Source organism: Zosterops lateralis (assembly GCF_965231275.1).
Source record: "Zosterops lateralis genome assembly, chromosome: 15".
In the NCBI taxonomy this organism is placed as follows: Eukaryota; Metazoa; Chordata; class Aves; order Passeriformes; family Zosteropidae; genus Zosterops; species Zosterops lateralis.
The window spans coordinates 2,306,492-2,321,810 of NC_139775.1; the positions used below are offsets into that span (position 1 = coordinate 2,306,492).

A 15,319-nucleotide genomic window follows, 5' to 3' on the forward strand; every position below is an offset into this window, starting at 1 on the left:
CAAAGAGCTCCATTTTCTCCACATCATGATCTCCTCTCAGCACATCCACACCTGCTCTTGCTTTCCAGCACCATCCTCACAGGAGACCCTGTACAAACCTGGTGTTTCCCCTTTTCTCGTGCCTTTTCCCCAGCTGCTGCAGCAGGGTGGGCAGGGGTTTTATTCATGAGCCATGAGTGGTGCTGTGGAAAGGGTGGCACTTGAACTGCTGACAGTTGTGGAGTGACAGCATTTCTCTTACATAACACCTGGCCACAGGCCAGCAAACAAGGTGGACTGGACAACTACAGCCTTCAGAGGGGACAAATCCCTGCCTTAGTGAAAAAAGCTGCTTCTGACCCACCCCAGGCAGCGCTTGCACTGCACAACAACAGAGAGAGAGATATTTCAAACAAAATCTCAAATTCTGTCAAAGTTGATTCATCTGCCAGAAAAGCTCTTGTCATACAATATGTGAATAACCTTTTCCCTTCTCTTTCCCTTTTGTAAACCAACTCTGACACTTGCTTTGGGATTTACCTTTTCATCGTAACTTGTTTTTATTTAGTTTGGTGTAGGAGCCCAGGGGCATGAGTCAATGGGAAGGCAGTTATTACTTACATCAGGGAAACCAGCTGAAATGTTTGGCAATGCATGCATTAAATAACTTGAACCTTAGACAGTTCAGGGAGGCAGTTGTCTATCACATGAATGGTGTTTTTCAGATTAGCAGACTTTTCTACCTTTGCCTTCCACTCCACCTCCTTTGTGACAGAAGGAGGGCCCCTAAATCATATGACTGGATAAAAAAGATTGCACAGTGTGAAACACTCCTATTTCCACAGACCTGGGACAAGCACGTCAAGGCAGAACTCAGAGCCAATCAGAGAAGAACTGAAATGAACCTTCTGCCCTTTTTCTCTACAGAAACATGGGCCCTTATACTTCTTTTCGTGGCCCTCCTGCTAGCGTGAGTAAAACATTCTTTATTGATTCTCTGCTCCTGCCATTTCTCTCTTCTTGCCATTGCTCACTTTCACATAACAAATCTGCTGAAGAGTGGGTGTGACTTCCAGTTTTCCAGCATCTAACCAGGCTCTGGGATGTAGCAGAGAAGTCTAAAGACTGTCCAGGTGTGTGATCTTGCTCCAAGGTTTGGAGTATTCCCATCCAGTTATGAGATTGCTGCTAAGCATCAAAGGAATAATTGAATAATGATGATGCCAGGTATTGGTTACCATCAGGGTGCTGGTTTCAGTCAGGATCCTGATCCAATCAGGTTATTTTTCACAGACATCCAGCTGTGCCTCCCTGGCTGAGGCTGCTCTGCAGGTGAGCCAGCAGAAGGTGACCCTGCTGCTAAGGTGGAGAGTAGCAGAAAGGCACCAGGAAAAGAATATTCATAGGATAGTTTTTACTCCTTCTGACTTCTTCCTTGTAGCCCAGCTAAGATTCTCCTCAGGATACCTGGACCAGGAGGGGTCCTTTGCAGAGCTTTGATTTCCATCCCAGGTCCTCCTCACAGCCACCTGTGCTGGGGGAAGGAGTGGAGCACAGAGCAACATCAGCCAACTGCTCCTGGCTTTCCAGACAAAACCCCACAGCAGAAATGTACTCCTAGTCCTTCAGGAACTTCCTCCTGCTAGTGAGGAAATGCTGTTGTTGGCTTTGCTGATACCATTCAGCACTGCAGCAGGGCAGGGCTGGTTAAAAGCCCCTTTGCTGGGGCAGTGTCTCCAGCACCAGCCTCTGCCCTGACAAACTGGGCAGTGTTGACAAGCCCTGAGGCAGAGCCCTGCCAGCCATAAACTCCAACCACTGATGTGGTGCACACCAGCAAAGCCCATTTGTCTGCCCTGGCAACGCTGCAGCCACAGCAGCTCAGCAAGCTCAGAAAGTTTTAGCCACAGTTTTCAAATCTCTTCCTGTGATTTGGATCACTCAAAAGCCTGTTTGGGGCTGACTCTTAGAAAAAAAGCTCCCAAACCACACCAAAACAACAAAACCAAAAAAGCCATCCTCAGTCTTGACCCCAAACTCTCATGTTTCAGCAACTCTGTGGCTGTCTAAGATTGCTGGTTACCAGAGTTGCACCTTCTGCAGGCACCTGTGATTCTGCTGTGGCAAAAGGGACTAAACCCAGATCTTTGTGCTCTGGTATCAAAGCTAAAATAGAAATTTCACTGCCCATTGACACAGAGAGGTTGTTTAGATGCTTCTTGTCCACCTGGGGCAACACTGCTCCAGTTCACACTTGAGAGAATATCAGACATTTCTGGTTCACATCCATGGTAGGAAGAAGTAATGATTATTCTTTGGCTTTACACTGAATGGTCCTTTTCAGTCTGCAGAAAACCCCGACACATTTTGGTTGTAGGAGTGTTAGACTACATTTTCCTGGCCGTGTTTCAAATGGTTTAAGCCTGTTTTCCCACAGTATTTGTGGGCTTTGTAACCAGCCCAGCCTGACATTTCCTGGTCCTCCCGCAGCCCTGGCTACCTATAAACATTACAAATGAGAATCCACAAACATTTGATTCCTAGTACTGAATTAACCTTTGACAAAAAAGATTAAACATTGACAAACTGAGTTCTGTGAAACCTTTCTTCACCTGAATACACCCAGCTCCCCATTTTTCACCTGTCCTGTTTGGACCATAAAAAGATAAGGTGGGATCTGCTTTTTTTGCTCTGGCAGAAGCTGTGCTGAATGGGATTGATCTAATCTGGGGTTCCCAGAATTTAAAAAAGTATTGCTAATTGTAAGGGAAACTCTCCCTAAGTCTCAATCTAGACTTTGGCTTTTCAAATAAGCATCCCCAAGATCCTGCCTGAGCAGCAGCTGCCTCGTGGCCTGAAGAGGATCTCTGATAACATCCCCCTGTCAAACCTTCCCTGTTTTTACATCCCTTCTGCAATGAACTGCTCACTTGGGAAGCTGCAGCTACTAACTAAAACCAAATATTTTGAGGAACTCTTTCAACACAGCCAAAGAGAAGCTTCAAAGGGCTGCAGCCCAGGCCCTTGTTGAGAAAGAGAAAGCCCCAAGGTAGAAGCAATAACTTTAGAGCTGCCAGGAAGGGTGCTTCAGAGGAAAGAAATCTGCAAGGCTGTCAATAAAATCTAAAGAGAAAACCATCAAGACAAGGCTTCCACTGAACTAACACTGGACTAAGGGAGGGAAAACAATAAATGAAATTGAAGTACAGTTTGACAAAAGCCCTGTTTGAGACATAATTTCTGGTATTGCTTTGATTTTTCTTCAATAAAAACACATGAGCTTGGTGTTCCTTCTTCCAGCTCCATTTTCTGCCTCTCCTTTGGAAGGCAATGAGCTCCTCTCAGGACTTTTGCTAAAGACTTTGAGATGTTGTCTCCAGAGGTGCTCTGGTGGAAACAATTGCTTTCACACCAAAAGGATCCCTCTGAAGCTCTGTGTGAGCCTTACCATGGTTATCAAGTAGTTTTTTACAGGGCCATTTTCACTTGGACAGCTTTTTTCCCACCTCTTAGATCAACCTCCTGCCCCCCACCTCCCAAGGGATGTTGCTGCAGCCTCCAGGTTTGGGAGAGCTCACAGCCCCAGTGCCACAGGGATTTAACACTGCTCTCTGTCTTTTCTGTCCCACAGATATGGGACCTGGCCATTTGGTTTGTTCAAGAAGTTGGGCATTCCCGGGCCAAAACCTCTGCCTTTCTTTGGGACGTGCCTGGAATATCGCAAAGTGAGTGCCTGAACTCCCCTGGCTCCTTTGCTGGCACAGATACGCAGTGATGATAACTTATCTCCAAATGCCAGCTCCTCTGTCACGCAGGGCTTGTGCAAAGGCCAGTGTGGGATAAGGCTCAGCAGCACAGAGCAAGGGACATTCCCAAAGGAGAATGGCTCTCCTGGCTGGCTGATTTCCAGCTGCCCTTTGCCAGCACCCTGGCAAACACCTCACTCAAAGCACGGTGCACATTTATCCTCATCATGGCTTTGGGGGGAAGGAAGGCTCATGAAACAGCTCTGAACATTAGTTTAGAGCTATTCCTCCCCACTCACCATCTCCAACACCATCTCCTCCACTGCATCCTCTCTCAGATAATTCAGCACCAACACTGCCAGAGCTCAAGAGGCATTTGGACAACACTCTCAGACACGTGGTGGGATTTTAGGAGCACTCCTGTGATGGGCCAGGAGTTGGACTTGGATGGTCCTTATGGTCTCTTTCAATTCAGGATAGTCCATGACAGTTTTTAAATTGCTTCCCACAGGGTTTCATGGAATTCGACACTGAATGTTTCAAGAAATACGGGAAAGTCTGGGGGTGAGTATGAACCACTGATCTCTGAGAGTAAAACCCTTTACTTCTGAGAGTAAAACTAGAATCTGTGCAAAGGGGAGAAAATATTCATTAGGAAAGCTCCTTTTTCTCCACCTGCAGCCCTGACAGTCCCAACAGGATGAGAACAGCAGTGACAGGGTGCTGCTGGTGGCTTACATTGGAGCCTGGTGACACAGATCTGTGTCACTGCCACATCATACAGAAGCTATTCTGATCAATGCTGTGAAAATCAGTTTAAATCTGGTAACAAAAGGCCCTCACCTGCCCCTAACAAAAGCATCAGCGGAACTATTCACTTAAGCAGGATCTGGAACTGTGAGGTTGGGTTCCTCTGGTTTACCAACAGCAGAGGAATGTGAGTGGCTCCCTTTGGAGCTGATCCAAAGAATTCCTTGTGCTGCTGATCCCCACCTGCTGCAGCAGGAGCTGCTGCAGTTATGGCTCTTCTGCTCTAGACGCCTCCTCCCATAGCTTTTGTCACTGTTGTTATAACTTGGGCTACAACCTTGCATATCCTGTGTGATGCATCCACTGGTCCCTACAGCAGCTTTAAAACATGGAGTCTGGAAAATACACAAATGGGTAGAGAGCACAAATCAGCTTAATCTACATCTGTTCCAGGAAAGCATTCAGAACTGGCAGCTTAAAAAGACAAAAACAAGGACTGAGTTTCCTCTCCAAGGATGTCTCAGTGCTGTCAGCCCAAGTCTCCAGACACCCAACTCAAGAGCCTGAAAGGGGTCGAACAAGTTTTCCTTCTAATACTGTAATGTGTTTAAGTGCCTGGAAAAACACAGAGAGTCAGGGGAGGAAGTGAAGACACTTGCTTCATTTAGTATCTGGTCCTCTGAGCAACTGAGCCCTGCTCCTTTCCCAGTGAATTTGGAAGGTGTTTATCCCCTTTCACCATTTACAAAACTAGATGGGAAAAGGTCTGGGAGTCCTTTTCCATCTCTATTTTCTACATTTCTGTACTCGGACAACAGAGCAACAAGGCTGGTAATAGAAGAACATTTATTCAACACATTTTGTCTCGTGGGCATCATCCAAGCCTTACGCTTCAATTTTCTGGGGTCATTTACCTGCCTCCTCTTCTCCCCCCACCAGGATTTACGATGGCAGACAACCCGTGCTGGCTGTCACAGACCCCCAGATCATCAAGTCTGTGCTGGTTAAAGACTGCTACAGCACCTTCACCAACCGCAGGGTGAGAGCAGAGGTGCTCTGTGTGATCCACCACAGAGTCCGAGAAAAGGGCAGGAGGAGACAGGCATGCCAAGCATCCTTTGGGAACGAGTGGCTGCGCTGCAGGGATTGCTGAACACGGCCACTGCATGTCACTGTTCCCCTGCCTTACAGCCTGGACTGCGCACACGGGCTGGCAGAGGGAGCAGACAGTCTCTTCTCACACCTGTATCTATATATTTATGTGCAGATGGATGGATTTGGGTCTGTGTGAGCATGCAGGGATCTGTAAGGGTGCACATGGTGGGTACACACAGACACGCAGGTGTTGAGCTGACTGGACTTGTTCTGGGGCTGGGCATGGCACCTCACAGCTGGCTTAGTGCAGGAATAGGGAATATTTATGGATGTGTGCCTTGAGAGAGGCTGCTTGTCAGGCCACAGCCTGCTGCCAGCAGCAATGCCCCTGGAAGAGCCCAGGCAGGGCTTGCTTGGCACATTCCCACCCCTGCAGGGAGGCTGCTCTGTTCCCTGGGGTTGACACCTTCCCTTTCCCCCTGCAGCGCACGGATCTGGTCGGGGAGCTGATCAACGCCGTCTCATTAGCTGAGGATGAGCACTGGAAAAGGCTCAGGACTGTGCTCTCCCCAACCTTCACCAGTGGGAAACTAAAGGAGGTAAGCCAGAGGGGCAGGTACAGACTAAATCAGAGTCAGCAAGCAGAGTTTTCAGGCTGGGATTATCATAGGGATCTGATTTCTTTAGTCAGAGACCAGCAACTAAGCTGGCCTGCTTAACTTATGCCTAACTCAAACCTGCAAAGTCTTAAAATAAAACCTGAGCAGAGAGCTCTTATTTGTAAATATTCATGAAACTCCCTGTAGTCTTCATGAGCCTGTGTAAAGGAGTAAAATGTGCTGTGCTGAAGTGACCATGCCTGGTTTGTGTTACAGATGTTCCCTATAATGAAGCACTATGGGGAAGCTTTGGTGAAGAATGTTCAAAAGCAAGTGAAAGAGGACAGCTCAATATCTGTAAAGGAGTAAGTGGCTGCTAAGAGCAGCAGGCAGAGCAAACCTTGTTAAAAGTGCTGTGGTTCATTGGCTACCAGCAATGCAGATCTTTGCCTGGGTCAGCCAGGGCTCTGAAAGGAGGAATGGGACCTGCTGAAAGCCTGACTGGAAATTTAAAAGGGGAAAATTTAATTTGGATGTTAGGAAACTTCCCAGAGGTAGATAAGAAGAAAAATGTTCCAGCACAGCTTTGTGAATCCACAGATCCAAGATACCTCCAAGGCAGGAAAACCCAGTTTTTCATTAATACACTCAGGCTGTCAGTGCTGCACCTTCTCCTTCCCCAGAAGAAGGAAGTTGCTGACCTCTCTATCCCACACAGAACTGTGGGATGCTCATCCCTCACATCCCCATTGCTGGGGGCACTGAGGCTGTAGAGTGGCCCTGAGTGTTTTGGCCTCATCTGTGCCCTCCATAAGGGCTCTGGGCAAACCCCTGTGTATTGCACCCCCAATTTTAAAGCAAAAACGCAGCAGGGGCAGCTGCACACCAGGAACCACAAACCAGCAAAGCTCTCCTTGAACCAAAACCCTGCAAGGGAGGGGCTTGGACAGCTTGGAACAAGGGGCTGTGCTGAGTGGAACTAAACCACTCCCAGGGCTTGTTTGAGGTGCAACCTCAAGATTGCACCTCAAACAAGATGTGCTGCAACCCTTCCTCAAGAGGTTGCCATGCTAAGATCCACATGTCCTTCCACTAACCGATTCCATGTTGTTGTAAAATCCTTGGAAAAGCTGTCTGACTTCAAAACCTGTGCAGGCTGGAAACAGAAGCTCTCTAAAAAATCTATCCTCTTCTCTCTAAGTGCTGTTCACACAGCCAATTTTCTTTTCAAACCTAAGGCAGGAGGTCTTCTGAGACTTTATATTTGAATGTCACATAGACACGAGGAAAAAAAAATCCATTCACTCAGTCCAAATATTTAACCACAGTCTATATTTTTTTTCCACCTTCCCTCAGCATCTTTGGGAGTTACAGCATGGATGTGGTCACCAGCACTTCCTTTGGTGTGAACATTGACTCCATGAACAACCCCAAGGACCCCTTTGTCAGAGAGATGAAGAAACTAGTCAAGTTTGACTTTTTTAGCCCAGTCTTCATCTTGTCATGTAAGTGACTCCAGGTTTTGCTTGGATAAGTTCCCTTGCTAGGAAAGAAGTCCTGCTGGCCCCCGTCTCATAATTTTTTTGTTGTGAGCTTCGTGCTGAAACCCTGGGGATGAGATGGGTAAAAGCTTCCTCCACCTTTGGCATCCACAGTGCAAGAAACTTATGAACCACCCAGATATATCCAATTAAGTGCTGGGAAATTATTCGAAGATTGAAAAGCAAGTGAGGCTTGAGGAGAGTGCTGCTATCTGAAATGCATTTTCTGGAAGAGAGTGCTGAGTGGGGACTGTAATTAGATGCAATTTCCTCCAGTGCAATAGCTTAGCAGCAATGGACCTTAAATTAAGGTTAGATACCTTGCTGGAAAGTTTGGATCTGTGCATGGAGGAAGTTCTGGTGCTGTAGATTTCATGAATCTATACAGAATATCAAGATCCAGATTCTATGAGGAAAGAAACACTTTGAAAGGGACTTGAAAATGTTTGCATGATCACAGCAAGGCAGTGAACAACTCAGCCTGAACAAAGAACTCAGAATTCTCAGTATTTCTCTTCTAAGCCACATGCCTGTTGTGTCCAGAAGTAACCTGTCCTTAGAAAACAGAGCCTTAGAAACAGGAGGTGGAATATGCCTTGGTCTTCTCTTAAATGAATGATTATATCCAGCTTGGTTGTGCCCATTTGACACAAAAACTGTTCCAAGGGAATGAAACAGAGGGGGGAAATAGGCAAAGTCCGTGCTTTTCTCAGGTAAAGAAATTAAAAAAGGAAATAATTTACCACTAGCATCCACAGCTATCTGATATGAGGAGGGGTTTATTTACAGAGTGCAATTAAATTCTCTTTTTGTTTTTCAGTTGTTTTCCCATTCCTTATTCCTATCATGGCCAAGATGAACGTAAACATCTTCCCCAGTGATGCTGTAGATTTTTTCATGAGATCCATTGCCAAAATTAAGGAGGAACGTGAAAAGGAGCCTCACAAGGTGAGTAGGAATTTGAGAGCAATTGTGGCAGAAAGTACACTGAGGTGAGACATAAGTAGGGTGATGATATCAAAGGTGAAGACGAAGTACAATGACTCAACAAAACCCTGAGCCTACTCAAGTGTAAACATTTCATTTTAATACTGTCAGAACAGCCCCACCTGACCCATCCTGGCAGAGAATCAGGGGGACTTTGCACATCCGTGATCTGGAGCTAAATCCAGATAAAGGCTCAGCAGAACTGGACTAAGCTTCATTCTACAGCACTTGTAAAGAGAGAGTGAGAGACTCCCTGAAGAAGATTAGGCAGAGGATGAGAGAGTGCAGAGTAAGCAGCACACGAGCAGCAAAATCACCTTTAGGGTTGTGCCTTCCCCTCTTGCTTTTCAGAAACTGCAGCTGCTTCCTGACAAAATTCTGCCTTTTAGAGTTTGGATCCATTTCCCCAAATTAATTCAAGACATTGCTCTCCCACTCAGTGGGATAAGACAGACAGGTTTCCAAAATAAAAAGCAAGTGTTATGTTTTTCAGTGTGGAAGTTGTGTGAATTTTGGGGATGCTCTCAGTCTAAAAATTGTGCTTAGGCTGTGAAATCTGCTTATCTGAGCCTTCCAAGGAACCTGTCACCAAAGAGACTCTCCTGCTTTCCCTCTCAGGGCAGGGTAGATTTCCTGCAGCTGATGATTGAATCCCAGCGCTCAGCCAGCCAGGGGAACAACGAAGAAAACCACTCATATAAAGGTAACAACACCCAAATCCTCATCATGGGCATGGGGGCAGTGGGAGAGAGGAGAATATGGAGAGGTATTTGTGTCACCATCACCTTCACTGACCAGCTCCAGATGGAACTTTGTCTCCTGGCTACAGCACCAGGGCTAAGATCCCTGTCCAGGGAGCTGGACTGCCATGTCAGTTATTTATACTCAGGAAATCACCTCCCTCCTCTATAAAAATGGATTTTTCGAGGCAGGTAGAGCAGCTATAAAAGCGTTATCAAAAAACAACTACAATAAACCTGCCTCCACACCACTTGCTGCTGCCTGGCCCTTGCTGAGACCATCAACCAACACTGCTTTTCTTGTCTCCCCACAGCCCTGACTGACATAGAGGTCCTGGCCCAGGCATTCATCTTTATCTTTGCTGGGTATGAGCCCACCAGCAACACTCTAGGTTTCCTGGCCTATGAGCTGGCCCTGCACCCTGATGTGCAGGAAAAGCTGCTGCAGGAGATCGACACAGTCCTGCCCAACAAGGTAAAGGGAACCCTGAGTGATGGGGAGGACTGTCTGACCCTGCTGCCCTCCTGGGTCAGCCAGGGCAACGAGAAATCTTTAGCTCCTAAACACCATGGATTTTCCAAGAGGCTCTGGGAGACATACACTGAGACTACTCAGCCCTGCAGTGATTTTCTTTTGGCAGCTGGAACCTTCCAGCCACCCCAGCTGCTCAAACACATTTGCCACACTCTACACCCATGCACAAGGAGGATGTGGATTTCCAGGCATTTCCATAACTCAGGGGGGGGAAAATGAACCAAATGGCTCAATTTCTACCTTGCATTTTGTTCTCACAAATCTGGGGCACTGGGGGTTGGGGATACTCTGATTCCCAGTGTCATTTGAGGACAATCCAGTTCAGATGCCAACATACCTGGTCACCTTTCTCCTGTTGCCCTGCAGGCTCCTCTCACATATGAAGCAATAATGAAACTGGAATACCTTGACATGACAGTGAATGAAACCCTGCGCTACTATCCCCTGGGGGGGAGGATTGAGAGAACCTGCAAGAAAGATGTGGAGATCAATGGAGTGACCATTCCCAAGGGAGTGGTGGTCACCATCCCACCCTACGTCCTGCACCGCGACCCTGACTACTGGCCCAACCCAGATGAGTTCAGGCCAGAAAGGTACAAAAAGCTTAATGAAAGGGAAAAAATATCACACTGCTCCTTCCTCAGTAATTAAGCATTAATCTCTGATTAGCTTCCTAATGGTGTTCTTCCTATCTTTTTACAAACAATAAGGATGAGAAATTGCAGGCTCTTGGGAATGTCATTTTAAGAAGAAAATGAGCTTTGTGCTTAAAGCAGGGTTTCAAACAACATAATCTTATTGGGAGAACAGCACCCATACCTCACAGGATCTTTAAGCTTCCAGAGAGGGGGTAAATGTGGAGTTTTTGTAACTGCTGGCCATCCTCTGTATAATCCTTCTTGTTGAACCTGTTCTCTTCATACAAGCTTCTACTAAATATGCCAGACCCGATCCTTCCAGAATTGCCTTCCCTCCTTGTTTTCAAGGATAACCTTCCCTAGCTGGTTATTTTTGTAGCTGATACCTACTTCTCAATCCTAGAGAAACTGAAGCCATAGGCTGCTCTGAACCAAAAATCTTCTCTCTCTAAATAATCTAGACAGGAAATATCTTTCACTGTGGGCCAGGATGTTGACTGGATTTTCACCTTGCTTCCAACTTCTGCTAATCTGGATGGACAGAATTAAAACCAAATCATCAAGTGGGAGCCCACCCTGTCCTGGGCAAGGGCTTGGTCACAGCACTCAGTTTCTGGGGTACTCTGAGACACCTTAGGAAAAACCCAAACCAGGCTCTGCAGTGAGAGATTCCTGGATAAAAATGTAGGTTTTGTGTTTTTGCTGCCTTCATTTCTTTTCCCCAACCATCATCCAGGTTCAGTAAGGAGAACAAGGATTCCATCGACCCATACACCTACCTGCCCTTTGGGGCCGGTCCCAGGAACTGCATCGGGATGAGGTTTGCTCTCCTGACTCTGAAAGTGGCCATTGCCTCCCTGCTGCAGCATTTCACCTTCCAGACCTGCAAAGAGACTCAGGTGAGCAGCCTGTGGAGGCTGGAGGCTGGCACAGCACAGGTGCCAACGCCAGAGCTTTGCACTTCCAGCACTACGGATCCAGTTGTGCCTGAGCCTTTCATCTCTGTATATTTCACTTATCCATCTCCACCTGTGTTTTCCCTCTCATTGTTGCAGATCCCAATCAAGCTGAGTTCAGTGGGGCTCTTAACACCAGAGAAGCCAATTATGCTGAAGTTGGTGCCTCGGACCAGCACTAAGCCTGCCAAGAAATGAAATCCAGCCACAGCCCTCCAGCATCCAGGGGCTGCCATGTTAACAAAGGGATCCCACATCACAGGAAACCTCTCCTACACATGAAGACACAGAAGAGCAGCTCCAGTTAATTTTGGAAGCAATTACTACATATTTACTAATAAACATAGCTGTCAGAAATGTGACGTGAATCACTGGGCAGTGACAATACACAGTCCCCTTAATTTTGATTGCAAAACAAGAAATAAATCCAAATAAGAAGCTGATCATCCACTTCTAAGGGGACTTCTCCATCTGGAGGGAAGGAATTACTGCCACATCCAAGAAAAACAAGGTGTGGTGGAAATTCAAGCTGCCAGACCTCACCGGGCAGGGACGGGTACTGTTCTTCTGGGTGTATCCATGCTTGAAATTTCATGTGTTCTAATTGAGACGACTGGTGTGAGACTACACATCCTAGTTACCAACCCTCTCCTGTGCCATGTGTTAATTAAACTAAAGTGTGTACAAATACTGTCATTAAAAATGTTTGAGAGCTGCTCTGTGTTGTGTATAGCGGCTGATCACTTCCTATTTAAAACCCGTATTCAGCCTCAACCCTTGAAATCATCCATGTACATTGCTTTCCACTTAATTTAATGAATCTGATCCTTCATTTAACGCCATCAAACCCTCCCATTTGTACTGTATTTTACAAACACTCCAGCTCCCACCTCTTACTTTGATTAAGGGGCTGCCTTCAGTTCAGCACTGGCCAACCCTTTCCCATGCTGGAGTGACTGAGGATGGATTAGAGAGAGCAGCAGGTCCCAGGAGGAGAGGACAGCCCTGCAGGAGAGCCAGTGCTCCTGGAGGAATGGTCTGCACACAGCCTGGAGCTGAGCCCTTCCTCCCACAGCCATGGATGGGGTTTAGTCTTTGCTTGTGATGGGGTTTTAGGTGCTTTGAGCTGCCTCTGTCATCAGCAGGATGCTCTGACCCAGTGGCTCATGCCATCCCTGACCATTTAAACAGGGAATATCAAAAAGCAGGTGGGAGGTTCTCTGAGATTTGAGTTTCACACCCCAGTAAATTGTACTGGTCTTGACACCCACCAACCAGAACAGATATTAGTGAAATGGGAAAGGTTTCAAGAGCTGCAGATCAAATCAAGTCACCCCATAACTTTCTCTTGGCACCCTTCATTCCAAGGCATTATTTGCTGGATCATGGTCTGTAATTTTCTCCTGTGGCAAAATGCTTTTCTCTTTATTCTAACCAACAAAATTGCAACATGACCCAAATGCTGCAATCCCACATAGTACGAATTTATTCAACAATTCAGCTCCATTCTTTACCAGTGAACATTCAGGGGTTTGGGAGTGGATTCCTCAACACTGGAAATCCCCAAATCAAAGCTGTCCATTTTTTCTGGAAGATACAGCAACATTCACCAGGCTCTAATTCAAGAGTAAGCAGCTTGTGCTGTCCCAAAAGGCAGATAAAACAATTATAGTGCTCCCTTCTGATTCATCATCTGTGATAGACTGTCTGGGTTGTGCTGTGAGCACAGCAAGGCTCTGAGGAGTGCTGCCAACGAGGCCCTGCCTCACTTTAATCCATTGCCCATCTCTGACCAGGGCTTAGAAACCATCCCTGGAAGAGCTGGGCCTGTCTGACTGACTGTGATGCTGCAGTGCTTCTGATGGGAAGAGTGCAAAGCATGGACAAATCAGTCTAAAAAAGGCATTTTTCTGTAAAAAATCCAGTGCCAGGCAAAACTTACTCAGGATCAAGGAAGGGGACAGAAAGAGGAAATTATAATCAAAGCAGGAAATTATTTACATGCCAAAGAGCTGCCTTGAAGTGATGAAAAGTCCTTTTGGCCCCTGATGAGCAAAGCCAGGTGCCTTTGCAGGGTGCCCAGAAGCACAAAGGGTTAACCCAGCCACACCCCAGGCCCGGCAGATCCTTCCCTGCACGGGGCTCTCCGGGAATGAAGTCATTAAGTGCAACTGTACAGATCATTCTTCCAAATGTGAAAAATGTGACTAATTTTCCGGCTTCAGCCAATTATGACCTGCCAGGACTATCATAACAGCCCATAAATAATGTGTAACAAAATCATGGTAATGAGTCTTCTAGAAGAAAATTAGATCCTCCGTGTCTTAACTCCATAAAATGACTCTGCTTTTAAGGGCTGCCTCCATCATTCCCAGCACTTCCCATTGCTTTGCTGGTCACCCCTCAGAAGTGGCTTGGCCAGGAGTCTGCTGGTCCTGGGCATCCATCAGGTTTCACTGGTTTGGCTGTTTCCACTTGAAATCAGGCATGACACTGCTTAACTCACCTCTTGAATGGTTTTTGCTGATAAAGCACTTATTTTATCTGGACTCCTTGCTGATTCATAAAATGACAGAATCTTTATGGTTGGAACAGGCCTCTAAGATCATCAAATCCAGCCACTAAACCCACCACCACACTCACCACTAGATCATATAAACCATGTCCCCAAGTGCCACAAACACGTTATTTGAACACTTCAAGGGATGGAGATTCCATCCCTGCCCTGGGCAGCCTGTTCCAGTCCCTGAGCACAGTTTCTACACATCCTTGCCAGGCCTGGGACACTGAATTATCCCAAAATATCTGTGTCTCATCAGAGGAAAGAGAACAGTGTAAGGTAGAAATTAATTGTGAGGACACTTCTGTTTCTCCTCCTCACTTAAGTCCTCCCAAAGCTCAAGTAAGAAGGAAAAAAGAATAAAGAAAATTGTTGTTTCATCATCATTTTAAACCATATATGGTTTTCTCAAAGGCTTCACAGCCTTGTCTCAGAGAAGTTATTTTCACATCGCTGCAGTGTAACAGACTCCCACCCAGGGAAACACCAGCAGCACTCAGGAACTTCTGTAAATGTGCAGAAATGTATTCCCCTTAGCACAGAAAGGAGCTTTCCACAGGAGATTTGTACCCCATGGGATGAGAGCTGTTACTGCACCAGTCCTGGTGAAAGACAAAACGTGGTTGTAAGTGTGGAGATTTGTTTTCTGTTTCCCAGTTAACTCCAGCAGAGTCACCCTCACTCCTAACATGCCTAAATGATGGAATGCTTCCAGTCCATTGCAACGACCAAATGGGTGTTATGCAAAACTGGTTTCCTGCTTACAGTAAGAGAATGTTTCATGTGCTCCACCAAATCAGTTATGAGGTATTTCAACACCAGGCTGAGCCCTGACAGAGAGAAGAATGGCCTGACTATTAGCAAACTAAGTGTCCCTAAAATATTGAAGTCTTTTGCAATTCTGCTGTGCCTTTAAAGTGAAAAATGAAACATTTCCAGGCATATTTCACCTGAAAGGAAGAACAGGGAGGGTTGCTCCTTTTACCTCTGCTGAGGCACAGCTTCTCTGGCATCAGGAGCCTGCAAGTCAAGGGACACAAGTGGAAAAGGCAGCACAAGCAGGACTGGGATTGATCTCAGCCCCTTCTTCCTCTCTCCATCTCCCTGGTAGAAGCAACAAGCCAGTGTGGGGAATTACCAGATAGATTGGAAACATGGAAAACCTGCAGCTGAATTTATGCAACGACATCACT

The 15,319-nt window shown here is 46.4% G+C and overlaps 1 protein-coding gene across 1 annotated transcript; it reads left to right on the forward strand.

Moving 5' to 3' along the window:
- The first annotated feature begins 811 nt into the window (after window positions 1–811).
- LOC310915548 (cytochrome P450 3A9-like) lies at window positions 812–12,277 on the forward strand. The gene is made up of 13 exons (XM_083872509.1): window positions 812–949; window positions 3,611–3,704; window positions 4,237–4,289; window positions 5,415–5,514; window positions 6,056–6,169; window positions 6,446–6,534; window positions 7,526–7,674; window positions 8,531–8,658; window positions 9,316–9,400; window positions 9,752–9,912; window positions 10,339–10,565; window positions 11,347–11,509; window positions 11,666–12,277. The coding sequence occupies exons 1-13, from the start codon at window positions 879–881 to the stop codon at window positions 11,762–11,764; spliced, it is 1,533 nt and encodes a 510-aa protein (XP_083728635.1). The 5' UTR covers window positions 812–878; the 3' UTR covers window positions 11,765–12,277.
- The last annotated feature ends 3,042 nt before the right edge of the window (window positions 12,278–15,319 follow it).